The 26,692-nt window shown below is 40.4% G+C and overlaps 1 protein-coding gene across 10 annotated transcripts in view; it reads left to right on the top strand.

The window, feature by feature from the left end:
• PDE4D (phosphodiesterase 4D) overlaps positions 1-26,692 on the top strand; it is a 633,293-nt gene that overhangs the window by 515,717 nt on the left and 90,884 nt on the right. For all 10 annotated transcript variants that reach the window (XM_074932337.1, XM_074932343.1, XM_074932336.1 and 7 more), the window contains 2 exons: positions 4,790-4,863; positions 6,060-6,109. In XM_074932337.1, coding sequence (XP_074788438.1) covers positions 4,790-4,863; positions 6,060-6,109 — 124 coding nt within the window. The remainder of the gene's footprint in view (positions 1-4,789; positions 4,864-6,059; positions 6,110-26,692) is intronic.

The following is a 26,692-nucleotide window of genomic DNA, read 5'->3' as shown; positions in this document are numbered from 1 at the left end:
ATAAACTTCTCACTCTTGTTATCTGTACCTCTTTTTCAATGCTTTTATATTATCTGAAAAGTTGAAGTGCAACAGCACGTTAAACACCTTTGACTGATCTCTTCAAATATCATAGCAGACAGTCATGATAAAGAGCAAATCTGTGCTGTTACTCTCCTGCTTTTTACAATTACAATTTCTCCTTTTGAACATCTTTGATTCATTCAGTACAGGGTAATTTTTAGATGTGAGGTGAGTGTTACCCAGAATACTGACGTTCCTTTATATAAGCATCCCTATTTGTTTGGTTTTTTCTGTTTTATAAAATACCAGTTCAAAAGTCTATATCGTTTAGATCTCCACAATTTAGAAACTCCACAATTTTTAGCAGTAGAGCTGTCTTACCATGTATGAAGAGTTAACATTGATAGTCCTTAAACTCAGGATGATAGGTTTTACCCTGTAATAGATAGGAATGAAACTTAATTCGGTGCAAGTACAGGAGGCAAAAAAAATCTGGAAGTCATATGTGAATAAAGGTAAATGGAAAGAGAAAGACTGAGTCACACAGCAGTCTAAAATAAAAATAAGGTGTCCAACTTGAGTATGAATATGCAGGTTGCTTTGGTCTAATAAGCTGTTAAAACAATTATTATAAATTTAATAAGTTATTATACTTTTAATTATATTGTAAAAGGATACAGTGTTTATAAGACTCTCTGATCAAGTCCTTAGTATGAAGAATACCATAATCTTTTATAAGCAGAGAAAAAATTAAGCCAGGGCTTTTTCTAAGAATACTTTAAGATCTCTTGAATGGTAAATATACTCCAACAATAATGGGAGAGTAGAAATTACAGAAAAAAAACAAAGGAAAAAGAACAATGAAACCACTTCTGGTTTTAGTTCCTCAGGAAAAATAAAAACCCTAACTCTTGAGCGCATTAGAAATAGAAATTGTATGGTGGTCAGGCAATCCAATAATATTTACTATAGCTGAGTTCATGTTCACTGTCATCTGAATTTTTATTACAAATTATGCCACAGAGGTAAGTCAATTCAGTATGCCTGGAAAACCAGCAAATATTACACCCCATTTACAGATTTTTTTTTTTTTTTTCCGGTTCAAAACACCCTATTTGTTTTAAGGGCAGTTTTGGGTTCTTGTTGTTGCTGATCGATGTGCTTCAGCAATTAAAGGAGGAGCAGTTGAATGTTATTGCTACTTGCACCAAGGTGCTGTAATTGATTATTTGAGAGCTTTTAGTATTTCAGTGCAAACCCTGTTAAATCAACCTGTTTTCATCTGCATTGAACAGGAGAAAGAGCACTCACATGGTGAGTTTTCACATATCACATTCCCTGACACAGGGAGAATTGAGATGCAGTTGAGCGAGTGTGCCTAATAGAGGAGAAGTGACATATGATTAGACTCTTAGGAAAAATGTAGCCCTTATCTAAAAATGATTAGAATATGCAAAATCCCATCTCCCAGTGTAGCCTCCTCACAGACTGTATCTGCAACTATGCACAAGGCCGGTGCCTCTGAGTTATGTTACCAGTATTAGGACCTCACTCAGGACTTTGGAAATTAGATCCAATGTTCCAGCACAATGTCTATGCATCATACAGACTACCCTTTTAATATCTTCCTACAGCAATATTTCATCATGTAGATGCATTTTTCTGTTGCAAACAACAAAAGCACTGGTTTAGTCCATTCGGGGCTTCCTAGCGGCGGTAGTGGCATGTGGAACACGTTCCAGTTATTTCAAACCATTTGTATTTTCTTCAGTTGATCAGGAGGTTTGTTTCTCTCATTGTGAGCCACCTGGTAGTAATAGTTCCAATTTCAGCACTTCAGTTTCTATTCAGCACATCACCATGGTAGTGCGGCTGCATTTGTTAACTGGAGGCAGGGTGGCATGCTGTGTCCCCCACATAGAATCTGTCCCCAGGACAAAATAATTTACGTTTTTACCAGAATAGAATTTTGTAAGCAAAAATTTAAAAAAATATCACAAGTATATTATTAGTTGCACTTCCCTATAATACAAAGCAAGTGCTGTAATTTTTCTTAGAATTTCACTTTTCAAAATAAAATTATTTGAAATGTAACAACAAACTCTGTAGGGTTTCTATAATTAACAAAAAAAAATATTTTGTAATTAACTTGCAACTATTCGTATGTAACATGATTTTGAAAATAATATTCTTTACTTAGCAATTAAACCTGAAGAGGTTTGCAGGTGACTGGTTTATCTCTCAAATCTCACTCTAGAAACCCTAAGCACAAGTGGAACCTCTGTGGACAGAGAAACTGTCACTTAAACCAAATTATAATGAAAAACTGAAATACTATTTTATGTAATTATAATAGATTTATAAATATTAATACCTTTATACAATAAATCAAGTTGTTTAGCTCCAGTGTAGCCAATGGCCAGAGTTTTTGTTGTCACTTTTACACTCATTTCTACGTATGTGGGGATGCCTTGCACTTGCAGAAACTGTTGAAATACGTGCATGTATGCTAAAGCAGCTGTGATGCTTGGCAGGTACTAGACATTTCAGTCCTGGACCTATAAAACAGTTGTGTCACCTCCCAGAACAAATAAAGGACATCATACAAACCAAACAGTCAAGTCTGCTTTCTGAAAAAGGAGGGATTCATACTATTTCAGATAGTGGAAGAATCTGGTCAATGTGCATAGTGGTGAGCACAGTAGAGAGACTCCCCCGCAGTTCATCAGGGACCTGATTGTGGGTCCAGCAAGACTTATCAGCCTCCCCTTGTAACTGGTCCTGAACAACCTCGCAACTTGCACCCTTCTTTCCCCAGCACCTCAGGTGCTAAATGTCAAGTTATTTCAGATGCAACACGTACCTCAGCGAGGTTCATGTTTTCACGTGGCATTATGTCTAGCCTACTAAACTTTCTGAAACTCAGCCTTATACAGCAGGTACAGAGTCATTCGTAGCAGTCCAGCAGATGCAGAGCAAATAAGCATGGTGTACCTGAGATCGCTCACTGAGGAGTCACTTAGCTACCTTTGTACATGCTCCCAGTTCTCAGTGCACCTGACTATATGGCCAATTTAAGTCCAGCAGGGCTTACTGAGTAGGAACTTGCAGCCAGGAAAAGCAACCATTTTTTCATGGCCTGAGACAGCTCTGTGTATTTTTCTCTGATAATGCTAGCACATAGAAGCTGCCTCAGCATCCTGGCACACATAAACTGAACCCAAACCCAGGAAGATTGACCAGATTGGACGGCAACTGGGCTGCAGTCACTAAAATGTATGTTTTAACTAATATTTTTCAATTTATGCTTTCCTTCTCCTTTCGTCTTTAAGTCTTCCTTTTACAATATTTTCATACTTCTGCAGTTTTTCTTTATGTATACATTTTTGAACTTCTGAATGCCAAGATCTTCTTTCCCCTTCTGCTCAGTTCATGCCTATTTTCCATCTGTGTATATCCAACATCTAAATACAATATTTGTTAGTTTCACTGTACCCTGGGCATGCAAATTTGATGTCATATATAATTATTTTTATTCCATGCTGAATGCAAAATACATGAGTTTGCCTCCTGATCTTTGGAAATTAAAACCTAATTAAATTCATCTCATCTAATTAGGCAACAAATGGGTTTTTTTTATTTTTATAATCTTAACTTATTTAGGAATTATCTGCAATAGCTTGAACTCTCCAGGTCATTATTATCTCCTGAATATTTTCTGTTACAAGCTTTCACTAAATCCTCCTTTTCTCTCCAGCCTCCTCCCTGCTTCCTACCCTCATGTATAAATTTAAGGGACTATGAAGAGAGGGCTGTTTCCTCTGCAATTCAGACCTCTAGAACCCAAATTCCCATTCCCTCCTTTACTATTCCTAGGACAGGTTCAACAGGGAATCAGCCCAATCTGGGTTGAGAAACAACAATGGGCAACTCCTGCAAAGATACACCAGTGATTAGTGTTGCTGCTTTCTCCCATTCCTAGTCTGGTTCAGAAAAGCTCATGGTTTCTCTCTGACATCAGCTGAACTGCCTCCCCCTAGTTGGAGAGGTGTATCTTATTATCCTTACATGGTACAGTATTTGTGGTAGTTATCCAGCTGCCTTCAGGAGTGCCTATTTCGCTTATAAGAAAACAACCTCTACTGCCTCCGCTAACTGCTGTCTTGCATGAAATTAAGTCCAGAAAGGAAGTGGTTCATTTATGTTGTCTTTCCCAATGTGCAAAGCTTGTAAGAACCTGCAGACATTTCCCACCTGCTCAGGTGATACCTTCCTCTTACTCTGACCTTCTGCACTCAGTCCCTAAATTAACTGCACCCCTTAGAGGACCCACTTTTATTTTTCCTGGCAGTCTAGACAGTCTCTTTCCCTTTGTCCTTTGAGGTTTGTGGGGTCAACTGCAAATAGAAGATTCTGTAATCATTTCTCATGCATGAAGTATTAAACTTGAATAGGCTATTATTTTCCAAACATGAATGCTTTTACAGTCATTTTAAAGAACTAAGTAGTATTCTGTTAAAAACATTCCTCCTCTTCAAGTAAGTCTGCCTTTAAACAAATAATGAGTTGTTTTTGAGGAAAACAAAAAAAAACAAAAAAACTTTTGCCCTTGTATTACAGACACATTATTGTTAAATAATGGTCAAAGGCTTCAAACAAACCAACCCTGGAAACCTTTTACAATTGTTTTGCAATGTCCTTTACTTTTTCTTTCAGCACAGTGGAATGGAGATAAACAGTCTCACCTGTGCAGAAATTTAGACTGAAACCATTTTGTCTGTTCCAGGTGCTGGCCAGCCTGCGTACTGTACGGAATAACTTTGCTGCATTAACCAATTTACAAGATCGGGCACCTAGCAAGTGAGTGTTAATTTTTAGCCGCTGAACTTTTTGCAATGATACTTTTTAAATATAAACTAAGAATAACAATTAGATGTTACAGATTTAAGTCTGTGCCACCAAACCTGCATAAAATATGGGGATGACTAATGAGTTTATTAATCCCTTGAAGATGCTATACTTGATAGCTGAGACAACAGCCCCCTTGACTACTGCTTGCTCTTGCATTGCTGTCCTTGAATAAACTTGGAGTGGTTTTGTGCAATTTATATGATTTTTCAATAGATTAGTCATATGTCAAAGATCATTCAATGTTGGTTATTCAGGCAGAGTCTGAGTCTTCCAAATGAACCAAAGTGAGAAGACAGCTACACTCATTGTGAACTACTCACATGATCTGAACCTAGAACTCTGTCTAACTCATCCAAGATAATGACACGCCGCTTAGCCACAGTAGTTCATGATTATAAATGAGACATTTTATAATCTTGCTTCAGTTGTGTTACAGTGTCATAGGTAACATTAATGTTAGTTACACCGGCAAACTCTGTAGTGGAGTCATTTCCCTCACCCAAAATGTGTGTCTCTAGAACTTAGAAATAATTAGCATTCCAAAGACAGCTGCCTACTGTTGCATATACAGTGCCACTAAAAGATATTTCTAGCCCCTTTGGTTGGAATATGCAGACCTTATGTGGCCCTTGTTTGCAGTCATCCACAAATCCCTACACAGCTCTGTCAATCCAGCAACTTCTAGCTTTCTTCAGTGGGCACAGCAGTCCACTGAGATTATTGTGAAAGGTATACTCACAATAATGTGTGGAATGTGTATACAAAATAATAGAGTGAAAAATAATTTTTTAAAAAAAGTATTCCAAGTGAGAGAATGTGGGAAGTGCAAGCCATGTTAGAGTAATGATAACTATGTATATAAATCAAACTTTAAGCTAGGTATGAATAGGCGGGTTTTTAATGAACTTGTACATTCCTAAAATATGCCTCTTCTGGAATCTGCAGAGAGTTTTCCGGGTCAATTGTGAATTCCCTTCTACACTAGAAATAAATATATGTTCTAAACAAACTTTTTCTTTGGCAATGCCAGCATATTCCAGTCTCAAATAATTTCCCAAGGAAATATATTTTGTGTTACATTTTTCAAGGATTCAGTCATCTGTAAGTTTCTCAGGCTTATACTTTTTTCCTTTTCTTTTGAACAGACGATCACCGATGTGTAACCAACCATCTATTAACAAAGCAACTATAACAGGTAAAAAGAGTTAATATGACTAAAATTCCTCTGTGAAATCATCACGGGTTTCTATATTTAATATTTATTTATAAAAATTTCTCATTGAAAACTGCATTAATAACCTTATATTGTTTGCTATCCTTATATCTGTTTTCTTAAAGAAGATTTGATTCATGTGGTGACTGAAATTGGTGAATTTTGGTATTGTATCATGTTAGTATTCTGATTTCTGTCTTATTCTGGTTTTAATTTCTTTCACAATTTTTTTTTCCTTAGATGCTAGGGTGTGACGTTGTCATGATTAACTTCATTAGTAACTTTTTGCAACGACATGTAGTAGAAAGGATTGGTATGAGGAATGCATCAATCTTTCATTTGGGACATGGAGTTCTATAGCTATACCAAGGCAAAGTCTTTGCATCACAAGCCCTTAAGCAATGAGGAAAAATTTTCAAAACTGACTTTTCTGATTTAGGATGGTAAAATATTTTTCTATAATAATTGTATGTGCATCAGAGAAAAAGAATTCCTTTGTAAAAGACACTATTAATTCTAAAGAAACATTAACTTGAAAACAAGACTGGCATTGTAAGTTACATGAACACTTCTGAAAAATTTACCCTGCAGTACTTTTGGTTATTACTATGACAACTTGGTCTTGGACATCCTTATGGGAACACACTTTATTTGATCTTGTATTTTTTACATCACATTAATCCATGTTTTTGTACTGTGTAATTTTCCAGGTAGGTACATTCTCTATGGTGAGTTGGCAGACTGAAAGAGTGTCTGCTTTTCCTTTTCAGGAAAGTATACAGACACTTACTAAACAGGAAGTTTATCATTTAAGCCAAAAACTTAATGTTTCCAGATTTTTCAAAATAGCTCTTGTCTTTTTGATTGTATAATAGATTTGTAACTCAAAGAAGAAATGGTACTTCAGCTATTTTGAGGAGAAGAGCGGCTTTGTCTTGTTCAATAGTTTCTGTCTTTAGACTCTGGAATATGTCAACATTGTTAGTTTTTTCACCTAGCCTTGCACAGTATCCACGATACCTCTAAAAGACCCAATCTTGACAGTTCTATATAATCTCATTCTCCTAGGAAACCTTTATGTAATCTGAGCATTTGTGTGTAGGGCTCATCAGGGAACAGAGGGTTAAATATTTATATCTATTCTATAAAGATAAAAGCATCCTTAGTTAAGTATGTTCAGCAATCATACTTAAATCCATGGTAATTAAATAAATAGGAAGGGGAGACAGATAAATGCTTAGATCAATTATAATCATAATCCTTTTTTAATGTATTCCTTTAAGAAGGAATTTTGGGCATTGGTTTCACATTACTCTCCATGAGACAGTTATTGATAGATGTTACACCTATTTTTAATAGTGGGATTCGTCTCATACAGTGCAGTCATCTAAAGCCTCTTATCTTAACTGGAGATAGAGATACTGGAAAATGGGGGTCTTTCTTTGGTTCCAAGGGACTAACTTTAGAAAGCGTATATAACACAGTAAAATCCCTGACAGTAAACGAAAATGTGATATCCAGAAGAGAAGGTATACATGCATGTGAACACACAGCAAGCCTACCTTACCTGTTCTCCCACAGTTGCTTGCCTGAGATCAGCTTCTTTCCTCCAGCAGGAGAAGCTGCTCAGACCCAAGACACACTCTGCTGGAAGATGCTGTTACTCTTTTTAAATTACCCCCGATCTGAAGGTTTCCATTCAGTTAACCCTCAGAGTGCATTCTACATGTTGGAAGCAATAAATAATTTGAAGTTTTAATGTTTAGAAGGAAGGTGGTGCAGTCAGTGTTGCAATTAATCTAGAAAATGCTTCTGTGCCAAGAAATTTAAAGGAAGCAAGAGAAGGCAAAGAACAGTAAGGATAATTTAATCTAGTTTAGTTTAATCTGATTTCTCAGACATACTGCTGGAATTGCTGTGCCCAAATTATGCATTGAACTGGGTGAGCTAGAGCCTGTGTGCATTGGATGTAAGGGGCTAAAATACTTTAATGATACAGGAAAGGTGTTAAGCCACTGTAAAGCATGAAAATGGTTACAATTACTTTTGACTGTTGAATGGAGATTGAGGCTAGATACTATTTTGCCTGAATGGTTTTGCCCATTCTTAGTCATAGACTGTTTGGGGTTTTTTTTATTTCCATAGCAGCAGATTTCATGGCATAGGCACAGAAGTATGCATAGGTGCTTTCTTGGGACATATAAAATCCTAGTAAAACATGTTGCACCACAGCACTATGCCAAGAAGGAAGATATATTACACAAAGACTTTTCCTGTTCCTCAGGAAAAGATTTAAAACCCTTTCAAATGCTACTAAGCTTTTAGAATTCCTCTGGGAGTGTTTGAAATGTAGCTTGTGCAGATCCTTTCTGCTGAGAAATCCTCCTGGTCATGCTGTTCTCTGAGGTCGTGTCATGGAGTATCCAGAACAATACACCAGACAGGTAGAGCTCCATTATGTCATCCAGATGGCTCAGCTATCAATCTCAGTGAGAACCAATCACCAGTGTAACAAACTAGGTGACTGGAAGGCACAGTGTCACTAAACTATGTCAATGCCAAACCAGAAACAGACACTTAAAATGGAAAGTTTAGGTTGTTAATCTTCCTGGAAGAAGTGTTTTTGAGAAGACTGCAGCTGAGGAAAAGGACAATCACAGAAAGCAGAAGTACTGCAGAAGATACAGAGAAAATGACAGAGAAAAAGGGATTTGGTAAATCCAAGTGACTAAGATAGCAACTGCAAAATTATCCCATTTACTATTTTAAGAATTCACCCTGGGAGAAGATGCATTAGCATGAAAGTAAGAAATTGTGGAATTGAGAAGTAAAGCAGCACAGGAATTGAATGTACCGACAGTTGCTAAGGACAGGGGCTCCAAAGAGGAGGATAGCGGCTGGGGACCCTTCTGAAAGCATCAAAAACCCACGACAAAACCACAAGACGAGAAAGCAGAAGCCCAGGGAAGGGGGACAGCCTCAAGTCACCTCCCCCCAAAGCAGGAAGAGCGAGCTGAGAACAAGGGCAGTGTGGACTCAGGGTGGGTGGAGACAGAGTGACAGCACCTCGCATCCCTCATAGACAAGAGCAGCCCCCAGGGAGCAGGGGAACAGGCAAGCAAATGGGGCATGGCGTGGCAGAAGGCCGTGGCACAGCAGTTCGCGCGGGCAGGGCATGGCACAGTCCATCTGGGTCTAGGACGTATCTGAGCTAGTTTCATCTTCTCGTCCTCCATGAGTAGACTGCACCATGGTCTCCCTTTGAATCAATACCACCACCAGAAAAAACGTGGTGACCCAGATGGAGCTGCCACACAAACATGCAGCGGTCCAGGTCCTGGGCTGCAGGGAGTGCCTGAGCCTGTCCGTCCTGCCGGAGGGCAGCAGTGACAGCACCCATGTGCGCTGCCATCAGCTGGGTGACCTGCTCAGCCTGGTGCCAGAACTCAGAGATAAGGTTGAAAAATTAAGAAGTGTTAGGGAGTGTGAAAAGAAATTGATTGGTGGAGTAGCACCTTGGCACCCATGAAGCAACAGGAGCAAATGGAGGCTCCAAACGAGGCAGGCGATCCCTCATCCTCTTGGTACCATGCAGAAGGAGGGGACCTGAGAGATGGGGGAGATTGGAAACAGGTCCCTGCTCAGGGAGGCAGGAAAATCCCCTCCTGACCTCCCTCACCTTCCATGGTGCCACTTCACAACAAGGCCCTGGAACTTACGAATGAAGCAGAGAAGGACAAAGAAAATGAGTCAAAAAAGGTGGAAGATGAAGGTCCACCAAGACCATGTCGTTCTGGACCATGTATTAAAACCAATACTAAAAAGAACGCCAGAAGAGTCACTGTAGTGGGTGACTTCATTCTGAGCGGTGTCGAAGGCCCAATATGCAGACTATACCCACTGCATAGGGAAGTCTGTTGCCTCCCTGGGACCCGGGTGAAGGACCTCAGGGCAAAACTCCCTGCTCTAGTGAGACCCAAGGACTACTACTCTCTCTTGGATTTCAAGTAGGTAGCAATGATATTACCAGAAGAAGTCCTAAATCAATGAAGACAGATTTCAGGGCCTTGGGGAAACTGGATAAGAGGCTGGGGGAACAAATTATGTTCTCCTCCATCTCTTCAGTTGCGGGGATGGATGAAAAAGAATACAAGAGAACTCAACAGATGAACTTGTGGCTCCAAGACTGGTGTTAGCATCAGGGATCTGGATTTTTCAATCATGGGTTGGAATACAGGATGCCAGACCTTTTGGCATCAGATGGGATCCACCTGTCCCAGAGAAGAAAAAAGATCTTGGGGCAGGAGATAGCCGGGCTCAGTGAGAGAGCTTTAAACTAGACTTGAAGGGGGAAGGGGGCAAAATATCAGCCCATCTGAAGTGCATGTATACCAATGCACACAGCATGGGTAACAAACAGGAGGAGCTTGAAGCCATGACAAAACAGGAAAATTATGATGTCGTGGCTATTTCAGAAAGATGGTGGGATGTGTCCCATGACTGGAGTGTGCCAGTTGATGGCTACAAGCTCTTTAGGAGGGATAGACGAGGAAGGACAGGCAGTGAGGTGGCGCTGTATGTTTGGGACTGTTATGATTGCTTTGAGTACAGGTGTAGTGAAGACAGGGTGGAGTGTCTTTGCGTTAGAATCAGGGGCAAGGCCAACAGGGCAGATGTTGTAGTAGGAGTCTACTGTAGGCTACCCAACTAGGACAGAGGGGTGGATGAAATATTCTATAGGTACTTAGGAGAAATCTCACGATCGCTTGCCATTGTCCTCGTGGGAGAATTTCACTTCCCAGACATCTGCTGGAAATACAACAAAGCAGACCAGGACCAGTCTCAGAGATTCCTGGCATGTGTGGGAGACAAGTTCCTGACACAGCTGGTGAGTGAAACGACCAGAGAATGTGCCCTGATGGATTTCCATTTTGTGAACAGAGAAGGACTGGTGGATCACGTGGTGGTTGGAGGCCGACTAGAGCACAGCAATCATGAAATAATTGAGTTATCTATTCTTAGAGAGGCCAGGAGAGGGAGCAGCAGAAGTTTGCAGATGACACCAGATTGGGTGGGAGTGTTGATCTGCTCCAGGGTGGGGAGGCTCTGCAGAGAGACCTGGACAGGCTGGAGCCATGGGCTGAGGCCAACTGGAGGAGTTTCACTAAGGACAAATGCCGGGGGCTGCCCTTGGGCCACAACAACCCCCAGCAGCGCTACAGGCTTGGGGAGGAGCGGCTGGAGAGCTGCCAGTCAGAGACGGACCTGGGGGTGTTGATTGACAGCCGGCTGAACAGGAGCCAGCAGTGTGCCCAGGTGGCCAAGAAGGCCAATGGCATCCTGGCTTGTGTCAGCAATAGCGTGGCCAGCAGGGACAGGGAAGGGCTCTGACCCCTGTACTCGGCACTGGGGAGGCCGCCCCTCGATTCCTGTGTTCAGTTTTGGGCCCCTCACTACAAAAAGGACATTGAATGACTCGAGCGTGTCCAGAGAAGGGCAACGGAGCTGGTGCAGGGTCTGGAGCACAGGTCGTACGGGGAGTGGCTGAGGGAACTGGGGGTGTTTAGTCTGGAGAAGAGGAGGCTGAGGGGAGACCTCATCCCCTCTACAGCTCCCTGAAAGGAGGGTGCAGAGAGCTGGGGATGAGTCTCTTTAACCAAGTAACAAGCAATAGGACAAGAGGGAATGGCCTCAAGTGGCACCAGGGAAGGTTTAGACTGGATATTAGGAAGCATTTCTTTACAGAAGGGGTTGTTAGGCGTTGGAATGGGCTGCCCAGGGAGGTGATGGAGTCCCCATCCCTGGAGGTGTTTAAGAGTCACGTTGACATATCGCTGAAGGATCTGGTGTAGTTGGGAACTGTTAGGTTAATGGTTGGACTGGATGATCTTCAAGGTCTTTTCCAACCTAGATGATTCTGTGATTCTGTGACTGTTAAAAGCAACATCAACTATGGTAGCCTTAAACTTTGCAGTGATTTTTCAATGTAAATATGTGGCATTTTTCAATGTAAATATGTAGAAGTTCACCTTTAAAGTCCGGTCTGTTCTATTCAATGTATCTACATGAATCCTATATTTGGAAACTGTGTTGAAAGAAGCTAGTAAATATCAGTGGCATACTTGATCTTCAGTATGAGCCAAGAATGCTATAGCATGCTGAGTGTTCCTTCTGCAGACAAATGAGGGAGTACAAGGTGGGAGCTTCTTATGCAACAAAAGACTTCAGATGGAACTTTTCTTACTTGCTTTAGACATCTAGGATGTTGATACCTATTTTGTCGAGGATCCTTAGTGCCCCCTTATAGTCAGTGTGAACAAGCAGACATGCAAACTCATGTCTTCTTTAAAGGGAGATGAATAGCCCCCTAAATTGCTCTCACGACTGAGACCAGCCTGTGATAACTCCCTGCTTTCTGCACAGTGCTTCCATGCATGGTATTCTGTGCGTCAACCACAAGAGGGTTTCCTCTCACTACGAGTCACATTTTCCACGAAGTGGTGAAGTGGTATGTAATTCTCACAGGGGTTCTCAACCTTTCCTTCACCACGGACCCCCTTTAAATACCTTTTGTGGACAAAGACCACCAAGACTTAATTCAAGATTTAAAACACTAGACTGCATCAAATATTTATTTCAGTTTTATCATGAAGGATCTTCAAATTTCGAGAGAAGGGGAAACAAGTTAATCTGTTTATGCACACACTCCTATTATAATATCTTCATTGCAGTGTTTCCATGTGAATTTAAAATAATAGCATCAACACTCTTGCTCAAATGGTCCACTTTATGGTATTTTAACATGTTCATTATGAAGTTGATGCCAGTTTTTACATCAAAATTTGATTAAAAGTTGTTACAATTCTTCTCATCTCACCCCTTGTTTTCCTTGTTCAGTCACCATATATATTTGTTTACGTGTCCAGGGCCACCACTTGAAGGAACAGACTTCAGCCCCATTGTGGCCCTAAAGAGGGCCATTTGGTTAAGAAAATGTCTTTAATAGAAAAACCACCTAGTTAAAGTGAGTCCCACCAACCATATTAACACTGAATATTCTAGTGCATCAGGGCAGGCGGGGGGGGGGAGGCAGGAGCTTGAGTATGAGAGCAGCATTGAGGGGGGAGGGCTGTGCAAAAAGGAGGCACGGTGCTTTCCACAGGCCAGACCAAATCTTTCTGGACTGGACATTCCCCACCCCTGCTTTAAGCCTTTGAGGACCCCCAGTGACAACATCGCAGTGCCCCCAGGGGTCCGCGGACCACAGGTTGAGAACCACTGTCACAACCAGTGAATTATAAATGATGTTTCATTTTCAGAAAAATGAAACTAGCTGTGACTCAAGGACAGAGCTTGCAGGTTTTAATTTTTGACTGATAACAGAATGAGCAAGTGTTAGATAATTTTTGATTTCTAATATCTGCATTTCTAAATCAGAAGAATTTGAATTAAGAAGGAACCATATAAGGTCTTTCTTAATATGTGTCAGATTTAAAAGAGATAGCAGATCTCACAGTTTCCCTGTCCACTAATGACAATTGGCAAACTCCTTCTGGCAGTTGCTTTTATGTGCAAAGATTCTGCCTGTCCAAAAGAATGAGTTTCTGAGCCCTCAAATACTGTCACAACTCCTGATGAGCTGGCAAGTCTTAGTTAACCTGAAATCACAGACACAAGGTGTGATTCCTATATACACATATATTAGATAGACATAATAGCTAAATCATAGTGATAGCTTTAAAGTGGATTTAAATATAAATTACATAAGTAGCCCTTTATATTACAAATGCAGTGCCAAAGGACCTGGAAATGAAGACTTGTATATGTAACAAAAAAGCCATTTAATTGTAAAATAAATCATAACTTCAAAATTGCACTTTTTAGAAGTTACTTACACTTTACAATTTTGCATCAAAAACTAACCCAAGCCTATTTCATCAGATAGAGGAAAACATATGGAATTTTTCCAATAACAAGCTACATTTCATTTATTAAAATGTAAGAAGCATGTGGCTTAGTGTCAGGAAAACCCCTTCAGATTTTGTCATGTATACAAAAAGCACAGCAATTGAGAAGTAAACTGTCTGTAACAATTAAGAGGTTATAAATCTAACTGAATTAATTTGCTAGTCCATGCTTTCATTCCTTCTTATTGGACCTGACTTACACTCTTTACACGTATGGCTCTGCATCTTAAATCCTGCAGAAATCAATATCCTTTTGATTAAGTGGAATTTCTTGCATCTTTTCATGGGCTTTGTCCAACACATTTTGATTTGTTTTGATTAGCTTCAGGTTTCCCAATTAAATTTATGGTTGTGAAATGGGATCTATCAGTCTTTTGCTAGAGATTTTATTTTATTACATTGAAAGTATAATCAATCATTATTTAATAATTACATATTAATTAATTAGAAATTAGCCTCCTGTCTTTCAGTATGACTTAAATATCACTGTAGTAAGCTTAACATCTATATTCATACAGACTATACTCTTTCTAAATTCAAGCAGGTGGACATAACAAGAAAAAGCAAAGGTTACAGATGAAAATCAGTACATCGTATCTTATGTCATTTGGAATAATTATTTTGAGTATATCTCCATTTATCTCATTCTTACCAGTTCTGTAACTAAAAGGTTTTATTGAATAACAGAATGGAATTAAAGTAAATTCTTGTTCAATAAGAAGTAACATTCTTGATATGCTTTAAACTGTTCAAAAGTCCAGAAGGCGAAGTGTTACATACCCTCCTGAATTTTCCAGGGCTTGACTGGACTGTACTATGTATCACTGCATGGAGATATTCTCAATAATCCAGATGCCTTTTATTCTTTCCTGTTTCTGAGATTCTGCCAGAGCACAGCAGGGGATAAAGCAAACATGAGAAGATGAGTGAGCCAAAAAAAAGCAAAAAAGTATGCCTTAGAGACATTAATTCATGCAATACTGGGGTAATTGCCACTAGCTTGGGAGTGGGTATATGGGATCAGGAGGAACATAAATATATATATAAAGAGGCTTAAAATAAAGAATATTTCCATTTTTTAACAAAAGAAAACTCAATGCAGTATCAGTGTCACATTTTAAAATGCTAAAGACCTTAAATTTCATACCAGATTTAGGCAAAACATGCCCTATTGAAGATGGAATTGCAGTATATCTACCAACTCTCTAGATTTAGTCAGCAGGATTACATTTAAGAGAACTTCCCACTCTTACTTAATTTGCCCACTGGATATATTTTTATCTTATTACAGAGATGTATTCCTATGATAATCTGAATGGCCAGATTTTTGGCAGAGATGAGGTAAAATATTCTTAAATCCTTACTCAAGTTTATTGAGTAAAGGGTGTTTTCCTGAAGCACTGGAGAAACTTGACACCCTGGTTTTAAAGGAGGATGTTTTTGATAAAATGGCCTTTGTTCTTTGTGCTGTATGTTGAATGACATGTAAATGTTCTGATCTTTGTACTTTTGCTTATACCCATACACCCATGGATATTTTGAATGTATTTAACTCACCTCAGACAATTATTTTAATTTCAGGGTAAATATAACAGATACTTATATTTTCAAGTGTAAATGTGATTTGTAGCATCTTCACATCTTTCAGTTTGTGGTAAATGCCAACTGTTATTTGAGAAATTAGCAGATGTGTATCTGCAGACTCATGGCAGGTTAACAGTATACATCATCCGTGTTTGAATTCAAGCATTACAAGTGCTTTGTATACACAAAAATCACTATCACGCACATGTTGGTCCACCTCAGCTTATGTCCTTGGGGAATGTGTTTAACACTCACATTTAGGACCAGAATCCTTACTAAGAGTCAGTTAAATGTGTCCTTTTAACTTCTGTGAATGCTTTTGAAATTTCCCCTTTATGTGAACTATGTGAAGAAAGCCATATTCTTTAGAACTGTCTTCTCAAATAGACCCAAAAACCAGCACATGGTGTTGTTTGGTGTTGTTTCTATACTATGTGAAGAGTAGTTAAATGAGAATGAGGAACTGACAAACCAAAAGATAACTATGTGGATGGTTACATGCCTATATTAAGCTGTTCATATTAATGGAATCCTGAAAATGTGTTTTCTGGAAGATACCCATAGCACATATACATCTAAATGCTACTTGTCACTGTCAATCAGATAAAGAAGTATTTGTTATTTCTATCCAAATCAACTCCTGCTTTAAAAACAAAAGGCTCTTACAAACTCACATCCCAGGCCTAATATTAGTTTTTATATTAAACTAAAGTACTTCACACAAAAAAACATAGCAGAAATCAGTCATCCAATCAGCTGAATGACCTGCTCAGCCTGGTGGTTGAGCTCAAAGAGATTGAAAGATTAAGAAGTATTAGGTAGTGCGAAAAGAAATTGATAGGTGGAGTAACACCTTAGCACCCATGAAGCAACAGGAGAAAATGGAGGCTCCAGAAGAGGCAAGCAATCTCTCACCTTCTTACTACCATGCAGAAGGAGGGGACCTGAGAGATGGGGGAGATTGGAAACAGGTCCCTGCTCAGGGAGGCAGGAAAATCCCCTCCTGACCTCCCTCACCTTCCATGGTGCCACTTCACAACAGATATGTGGCCCTGGAACTTACGAATGAAGCAGAGAAGGACAAAGAAAATGAGTCAAAAAAGGTGGAAGATGAAGGTCCACCAAGACCATGTCGTTCTGGACCATGTATTAAAACCAATACTAAAAAGAACGCCAGAAGAGTCATTGTAGTGGGTGACTCCATTCTGAGCGGTGTCGAAGGCCCAGTATGCAGACTATACCCACTGCATAGGGAAGTCTGCTGCCTCCCTGGGGACCACTCTAGTGAGACCCACCCCCTGCTCTAGTGAGACCCAAGGGCTACTACCCTCTTATGGTTTTCAGGCTGGTAGCAATGATATTACCAGAAGAAGTCCTAAAACAATGAAGACAGATTTCAGGGCCTTGGGGAAACTGGTTAAGGGGCCGGTGGCACAAATTGTGTTCTCCTCCATCCCTTCAGTTGCATGCATGGATGAGGAAGACTACAGAACTCAACAGATAAACTTGTGGCTGTGAGACCAGTGTTACATTTAGGGCTTTGGATTTTTCAATCATGGGTTAGTACACAGGACACCAGACCTTTTGGCATCAGATGGGATCCACCTGTCCCAGAGGGGAAAAAGGAACTTGGGGCAGGAGTTAGCTGGGCTCATTGAGAGAGCTTTAAACTAGACTTGAAGGGGGAAGGGGACAAAAGTGGAACTCCCAGATAAAATCCCAAGAAAGATTACCAGAGTTTGTGGACTGGTGTGCCAGCGAGGATCCCCACCCTGCTATCCCAGTGAAGGTAATGGATGGAGACATGCAGCAATGGATGGAGACATGCAGCAAAACAAAGATGCAAGGGATATGGATGGATCAGTATCTGTGGTGACACCTGTGAAAGGTCAGGCTGGAATTAGAACCTCTAAATGCAAAAAGGTGTTGGGGACATCATCCCATCTGAAGTGCATGTATACCAATGCACACAGCATGGGTAACAAACAGGAGGAGCTTGAAGCCATGACAAAACAGGAAAATTATGATGTCGTGACTATTTCAGAAAGATGGTGGGATGTGTCCCATGACTGCAGTGTGCCAGCTGATGGCTACAAGCTCTTTAGGAGGGACAGACGAGGAAGGACAGGCAGTGGGGTGGCTCTGTATGTTTGGGACTGTTATGATTGCTTTGAGTACAGGTGTAGTGAAGACAGGGTGGAGTGTCTTTGCGTTAGAATCAGGGGCAAGGCCAACAGAGCAGATGTTGTAGTAGGAGTCTACTGTAGGCTACCCAACTAGGACAGAGGGGTGGATGAAATATTCTAGAGGTACTTAGGAGAAATCTCACGATTACTTGCCATTGTTCTTGTGGGAGAATTTAACTTCCCAGACATCTGCTGGAAATACAACAAAGCAGACCAGGACCAGTCTCAGAGATTCCTGGCATGTGTGGGAGACAAATTCCTGACACAGCTGGTGAGTGAACGGACCAGAGAAGGTGCCCTGATAGATCTCCTCTTTGTGAACAGAGGACTGGTGGATGATGTGGTGGTTGGAGGCCGACTAGAGCTCAGTGATCATGAATATATATTAGAGTTCTCTATTCTTAGAGAGGCCAGGAGAGGGGGCAGCAAAACTGTCATCCTAGACTTCCAAAGGGCTGACTTTGGAAGGCACCTGCTTGACAGGATCCCTTAGGAGATGGTCCTGAAGGCTACAGGGGTCCAGGAAGTCTGGGCACTCTTCAAGGAGGAAGTCTAAATGGCACAGGAGCAGGCGGTCCCCAAGTGGCGTAAGAGAAGCCGGAGGCAGAGAAGACCACCCTGGCTGAACAGGGAGCTTTGGCTGCAACTCAGGGAGAAAAGAAGAGTTTACAGCCTTTGGAAGAAGGGGTTAGCCACTCACAGTGATTACGAAGATGCTGTGAGGTTATGCAGGGCAGAAATCAGGAGGTCTAAAGCCCAGCTAGAAATTTATCTGGCCTCAGCAATCAAGGACAACAAGAAGTGTTTCTATAAGTACTTAAACAGCAAAAGAAAGACCAGGGAGACTCTCCATCCTGTGCTAGACACAGGAGGAAACATGGCAACGAGTAATGAGGAAGAGGCTTCTTCACTTCAGTCTTAATAACAAGTCTAGCTGTACTGAGGGAATCCAGCCTCCTCAGCCAGAAGACAGAGACTGGGAGAATGACACCCCCCCGAATCCAGGAGGAGATTGTCAGTGACCTACTGCATCACACAGACACACACAAGTCTATGGGACCAGATGGGATACACCCGGGGGTGCTGAAGGAGCTGGCAGGGGTGCTCACCAGGCCACTTTCTATTATTTACCAGCAGTCCTGGCTGACCGGGGAGGTCCCAACAGATTGGAAATTGGCCAATGTGACACCCATATATAAGAAAGATCAAAAGGATGATCCGGGAATTTACAGGCCTGTCAGCTTGACTTTGGTGCCTGGGAAGCTGATAGAGCAGGTCATCCTGAGTGCCATTATACAGCACATGTGGGACAACCAGATGATCAGGCCCAGTCAGCAGGTTTAGGAAAGGCAGGTCCTGCTTGACAAACCTGATCTCCTTATTTGACAGGGCAATATGTTTATTGGATGAGGGCAAGGCTGAGGACATTGTCTACTTTTGACTTTAGTAAGGCCTTTGACACTGTTTCCCACAGCATTCTCCTGGCAAAACTGGCTGCTGGTGGCTTGGATGGGCACACAATTCGCTGGGTAAAAAACTGTCTGGATGGCCGGGCCCAAAGATTTTTGGTGAATGGCGTTAAATCCAGCTGGCGGCTGGTTACTAGTGGTGTCCCCCAGGGCTCGGTGTTGGGGCCACTCCTGTTTAACATCTTTATTGATGATCTAGACGAGGGTATCGAGTGCACCCTCAGTCAGTTTGCAGATGACACCAGGTTGGGTGGGAGTGTTGATCTGCTCCAGGGTGGGGAGGCTCTGCAGAGAGACCTGGACAGGCTGGAGCCATGGGCTGAGGCCAACTGGAGGAGTTTCACTAAGGGCAAATGCCGGGGGCTGCCCTTGGGCCACAACAACCCCCAGCAGCGCTACAGGCTTGGGGAGGAGCGGCTGGAGAGCTGCCAGTCAGAGAGGGACCTGGGGGTGTTGACTGACAGCCGGCTGAACAGGAGCCAGCAGTGTGCCCAGGTGGCCAAGAAGGCCAATGGCATCCTGGCTTGTGTCAGCAATAGTGTGGCCAGCAGGGACAGGGAAGGGCTCTGACCCCTGTACTCGGCACTGGGGAGGCCGCCCCTCGATTCCTGTGTTCAGTTTTGGGCCCCTCACTACAAAAAGGACATTGAATGACTCGAGCGTGTCCAGAGAAGGGCAACGGAGCTGGTGCAGGGTCTGGAGCACAGGTCGTACGGGGAGCGGCTGAGGGAACTGGGGGTGTTTAGTCTGGAGAAGAGGAGGCTGAGGGGAGACCTCATCGCCCTCTACAGCTCCCTGAAAGGAGGGTGCAGAGAGCTGGGGATGAGTCTCTTTAACCAAGTAACAAGCGATATGACAAGAGGGAATGGCCTCAAGTTGTGCCAGGGAAGTTTCAGGCTGGATATTTCTTTACAGAAGGGGTTGTTAGGCGTTGGAATGGGCTGCCCAGGGAGGTGGTGGAGTCCCCATCCCTGGTGGTGTTTAAGAGTCACGTTGACATAGTGCTGAGGGATCTGGTGTAGTTGAACACTGTCAGTCTGAAGTTAATGGTTGGACTAGATGATCTTCAAGATTTTTTCCAACCTAGATGATTCTGTGATTCAGTGATTCTGTAACTCTAACCCAGAGACAAAATGAAGATGGCAGACAATAAATTATGGTAGTCTGTCTTAAACTGTAGGATAATATAAAAATAGAAGGTTTCTTTCCTTAATAATAGTGAGCAAGGTAGGATTACATCTGAGTGACTGAATTTTGCCACTACATAACGTGTATATCCCTAATAAAGGATGCCAAAGAAACAGGAAATAACTCAGGAATGTATTACGGAAGTGCCTACTGGATTAGCTAGCATTGAAAAATTTCAATTATATTAAGTAAACCATATGCTAGTGGCTTATTTAGTGGACATACCATCAGAGCCATTGCCTAATTAGTCTTTCATTGAAGGAGTGCAAGGATGACTAGTAGAAAAAGTCCAGGAATAAATCAGTGCCAAAGAAATGAAGGAGAAAAACAGAAAACAGTTTGACATAGTCTGGCTACCTGAGCTAACTAAATGTTACCACTGGGATGCAGAAAGGTCTAGCAGATGACAGGAGGCAGCCAGTCAGAAGGAAACCAACATTTGTTTGGGGAAGAGTCTTTAATACTTTTATTTTTATTGTTGATATGATTATTGTTGTTGTTATTATTAATATTACTTCTAGTTATTAATATTTGAATCCCACTTCTTAAAGGGAAAAAGCAAAATCACAATTTTGGGAACATTTGTTTCTTTTTAATTGGAGTTTGGCAAGTAGAAGCAGCAGGAAAGGCAAATGAACACCCCCACATAACCACCCACCCCCACCCCCCACCCCGAAACTGCTTTTTGTATCCTGTCTTTTCTGTTTCCTAAGTGGAAAGGGATCTGTATGGTCTATTTCAGCTGCAGAAATTCTCTTCTTCTTCAGTGTTCCTTTTGTTTTTTTGGTGAATCTCAAATCCTTTTTGGCACATCAGATAAAAAGGCTGTATGAACCCTGTCATTTCCCATTCAGTCTTCACCTCTGAAAATCTGTCAAAGGAGGTGGGCAGAGGAGGATTAGTCCTAAACCAATCTATGTCTTTGCGGTTCAAGACACTCTTTTCAGAGAAAGAGCAAGTAGCTGACATACATACTAGGCATGTGCTTCTCACAGAGCAAAGCAGCAGTCAGGTGGTGAAAACACTTCATTCTCACATGCTTCTGCTACTTGAAAATGTATGTAAGCATGTTACTTAGCAGCCACAGATTTTCACTGTATATTACGAAACCAAAATGTGTTTTCCTTGCTCCTGTTAATTCTTACAACGAAGTCTGCAAGCCTTTTTTTGCAGAGTGAAGCCTGAAGCTGCAGCACCTATGACTCTATTACAACACTTTTCTCTGGTGCAGTTCTACCCTCCTTGCAGATATATACTCCCTCGAGTTCCATGTCTCAGTACCTTCCCTGTCTGGCTTATTTGTACTTTAGGAGGTATAGGTGGAAATATGATACGATGTGGTGATAAGCCATAGTTGGAGAAGACACTAGGAAGAAAAAAGATCTTTGTAGCCTCAGTACACATTCCAAAGAGGAAAGTCACAATTCTGTTCCACAAATGCTATTGTCAAAATGTATGCAGTGGAACACAGAGTTGATGTGTAAATGTTGCTTCAACAAATAATGTGTTCATTGTAAGACCCAGTGTGTTGTAATACTTGCCATTTCTACCTTGAAATCTCTTTTCTCCAAAGATGGCATTAGTCTTGTCTACAAAATACAGGCTATAAATAGCACAGATTTTGCAAGAATCTCTTTGAAGATTGATTGTTAAAATAAATAAGTATTTCTACTTCATAGTATATATAGGTTTACTGATACATATTGATTTCTGAAAAATCTATGTTCTGATGTTTCTGTAAGAGGCCAGTACTATAGTCATTCCTTCCAAACACAGCTCGATCCTGCAGGTCTGGATTATAAAACATCTACTAGAGTCACATTTCCTTTTACAAAATAAAAAAGGTTGACATCAGCATTTTAAAGAATAAAATTCCATAGAATAAAATCAAAATACAAGAAAAGTTTTCACATTAGCTATAGCTCTTTGAATAAAAGTAACATCCAGCCAAAAAATTAAAATAAACCATAAAATACCCATCTTTATCCCAAGAAGATGTTAAATGCTGCCTTCTAGAGGCATTACTTCTAGATGTTGACTGCTACTATGATGTTCTGGGATAAATTTTTCAATTTTACAAAGTCATCATGCAAAGAGACATGAATCCCATTTTAAAGCAAACTTTTGTGATTATGTCTGAAAAAGTGTTCCTAAAATTAGGATTTCCTTTGGAGTCATTAATGGTCTCACACTGCTACAAATTAAACCCTTATTTAAAAATAGTCTGGCCTACCATCTAAACTCTGTAATGCATACTAGTAATGTAATCAACTGAAAGAAGCATATGCAGTATCTGTACTTAATCTTTATATGCCTCAGGAGCATTTTTTTTCTGAAAATCTACAGATTTTCTGTCTATACTTCCCATGAGGTGTCAGCAACAAGTGGGAGCATTCTTCTTTCACAGTTGGGACCCCAATCAAAGAAGGCCACTTGTCTTTCTTATGTTCTGCGCGGTTTCTCTACGTCTGCCTCACACACTGATACACAGACTCATTATGCTACATTTTAAACTGCTCAGTTGAGATACACTCCCAAATTTCAACTCAGACTCAACTGGTTTAAAAATTAACCATTCTTCTTTCTAACTGTCTATGATTTAACTACTTTAGGCCTTGTTTCCGATAATTTGAGGAATGTATTTAGGTCCCATATATGTAAATGGGACATAGGCTATGGTTCAACATGTATTTTTGAGCAAAAAGATCAGTTTATGTAATCCCTGAACCCAGTCATTCACTTCTTTGCTCTCACTACTCCGTGGAATATGCTATGAAGTTGTCTGTGCAGAGACACAGAGTGAAATAATCAAGGAAGCCAACAGACTGAAAAATAACCTGTATTATTTTTCCCTTTTTTTCCAGTATGTAAGTTGATTCACTACACAGCTATTCAAATACTTGTCTGAAAACAAATGAATCAGCTGCTGCAAGGATAAACAGTAAATAGTGGGATAGCCTGGGAACTTGAAATTATCTTAAATAGTACTTCCACAAAAGAGTAGTGATGGGTTTATACTGTTTCTGAAGATACAGATGTGTTAATTGCTGCCTTAGATCATTAGCTGCCATTAAAACCCTTAGCAGGCCTATGGCACTCTGCATACCAGAGCTGGAAAGTTTCCACAAAAATAAACCTGCTTTTTGACTGGCAGAAAAATGGCCCAGATCACAGGCAAACATTTCTGTATGGTGCTGAAGTAATTTAATCCCATTTAAAAAGTTACACAGACTAAGAGATTTGACAATAGCCACATCTGTAAAATAAATTAAGGGACCATGCAGAAGTATATGAACCCATAAGCCTGCCTTTCATCATGCTGTCAACATTTAATCCCCACAAAGGGGCAATCTGAAAATGAAACTATAGTTTGAAATATGGCAGTGGGGTTCATACAGCAAAACTAGTTTTACTGGAATGTCAGCTAAACAGATAAATCGAGCTCAGGTTTTAGAGTCATTCAAAAATATTTAGAAATAAGTGAAAATTACATAAAACATCAAATAGATGCACATTTCCCTCATCCACCTGAAAAACATTTAAAACATAAAAGCACAAATTCAGCTTTCATGGCTCCAAAATGTCTTTTTACTTTCTTTTACCCTTTGTCCCAAGTGGATTTCTTTCTGAAACAACAGTGATTCATTTTAAAGATTTAGCTGCCCTTTTGTCATATATGTGAAAAAGTCTTGAACATCAAAGTGCAGGAGATCACTATCCAGATGTGACATTCAGACATGAAACTCAGATGCACAGCAAGTTCTTGTCTCTGAGAAAAGAAAACAAAACAATCCCGCATCAACTCTAACGCAGACTGTAGCTGAGAAGACATAATTCCTAGAAAATGTCCAAAGTGAGATTTAACTGTACAAGCTCCACTGTACAGTGAGCATGAGTAAAGTGTGTTAAAAACTGAAAAGAACAATGATGTGGTCACCCAAAGTGCTTGACTTGGAGAGCAGTTTGCTGAGGTAAATAGTTTCATCTTCCTTTTGTTTAGAAAGTGACTGTATGTCACAAGTATCCATAAATTGTTAAAAAATATTTTAGTGAAGAATAACAGTGCTAATTACCTGGATTTCAAATGTAATAAATACAGTCAATTGTTAATATATTCAAAACCAGTAACTAGACATTACTGTGCAGGTTATTTTTCACTTTAGACACAGTGTTTTAAAACTATTTTTGAAAGTTTTCAGTCTTCTCATTGGACAAAAGGTGCAAGATGCAGTGACTTTTCCAACAAGACAAAACAGTCAAGGGACTTGAAAGACATTTTCATGTGCGGCAGCTTTGAGGCTAAGTTGTTGGGGTCCATGTGTGTGTAAGTTTGACCAACTTAGACAATTCAGTCAAAACTGCATCATCTGAGCATGGAGTTCAGTGTGCGGCCATGAGTTCTTCAGCCTGAGCACAACTCCATGGTCCTGAAACTGTGCTGCCAGGACTGCACAACAGAGATTGTTTATGGCCAGCAGCACTTAAAGCCTTTGTCTGCCACACAGGCTGCCTTCAGAAGTTGGCCCTATGTACACAATACTGCACTGAGACTCACACCTGGAATTATTTCTAAGCTTTCTTGTATGATCATACATGTGCCTGTGGCTTTTTCTCTCATGCTGCCTACCTTACTGGGAAGACAAATCCATTAATGTCTGTGAGATACTGTGACAATCTGCTGATCAGCCATCTGGTGACAGTCTGCTGGGCATACTGCAGATTTTATGTCATTTTTTACATTTTTTTCAGTAAGTTGCAGGGGCACAAAAGACTTCTGTTAAAGCAGAGAATCTTGCTAAACATTGTATGTTGGCTCTTTCTTAACTTTTTTTTTCCCCCTTCAATTTATTCCTTTAAAGAAAATCCCTGGTTTACTCTGTTCTCCTTATGCCTATTTTTCTTTCAGCTTTTTCTGTCCTTGTTATGACTTGACTTACAATCTGTCCGGGTTTATCCTATTTAAATGTCTTCATGGTTTTTCTTTAAATGCAATTCTGCATTGTGTGATCATATTTTTTATGATCTATTATCTTTATTATCTTTATTTTCCTTCACATCCTCTTTACAAAACAACAGCAACAGCTGGGAAAAAAAAAAAAAAAGTCTCAGATGCAGATGCTCATAGAGCTTAGAATAATTCTAGACCTACATGGGAAAACCTGACAAAATAGATCATGTATAAGCATCTATAAAAGCAGGACTGGACCCAAGTACCTTTACACCTTTACTGGATTCAGTTATGTTTCTGTGATTTTTAATCTATTAGATAACAATAGTTCTCAAATCTGCATTTATCACTCCAGGCTTTTTCATTTTTTCAGAACTGTTTATCAAGGAATATTTCTATCTATAAACTCACTTAGAACATTCTATTTTTTTGCCTTGTGTGCAGTGCCAATGCTATAGTTGCACCATTACTAAATGCAAAATTATTAATATTAAATGCTTTATAATATTTATTCTAGGAAAAATAATAATTTGTTAACACTAGCTCAAATATTCCCCATGACAAAGCCTAGTACTGCAGTATTTCAGAAGATTAGCATTTTATTTTCTGAGTTATTGATTATCTCATCATCTGGCAATGCTTAGGCAAGGTTATTTGGAAGCTAGCATTACTATTTCAGTACAGGGAAAGAGCTTTGCCAGCACGTTCTAAGGCAGTCTTGCAAATGAGGAAGACCACAAGACATATATACATATACCTGCAGGTACGAGGTATATAGGAGGTATGAAGGAGGAAAGTGTGCTTTCATCCACCTGAGTAGGAGTTCAGTATTAATAAAGTCCCAGGCTAAAGCCTATGGCCTCACAGCTTTGTGGCTCTCTGATTAAATCTGGTTTAGCTGTATCTGTTCATGTGATAAACACATCCCTGGCTGCAGTGGCAATATAGCATTAAATATACATGTATAAAGTCCAGACTAGCGACTTTCCTGTTACAGATTGCTTCTAGCAGTTCGCAAACTCAACTATGTGTTGTGTTGCTACAGGGTGAACTGTTACCAGATGGTGGTCAGGTTCATTAAAAAAGGCTTTAGTCTGTGTAACTGGCATAGTAAACTAAAGCTGTTTATGTAAAGTTTCATAGAAAAGATAGTTCCCCATGTCTAATCAGTCATTTAACGTCAGAAGTTGTTTATCAGAGGAAGAGGATTCATGAGATAGTGT

The sequence above is a fragment of the Athene noctua genome, chromosome Z (genome assembly GCF_965140245.1).
Source record: "Athene noctua chromosome Z, bAthNoc1.hap1.1, whole genome shotgun sequence".
Classification (NCBI taxonomy): Eukaryota; Metazoa; Chordata; class Aves; order Strigiformes; family Strigidae; genus Athene; species Athene noctua.
The sequence above is the reverse complement of the archived record's forward strand: the minus strand, read 5'-3'. Positions and strand labels throughout refer to the sequence as shown.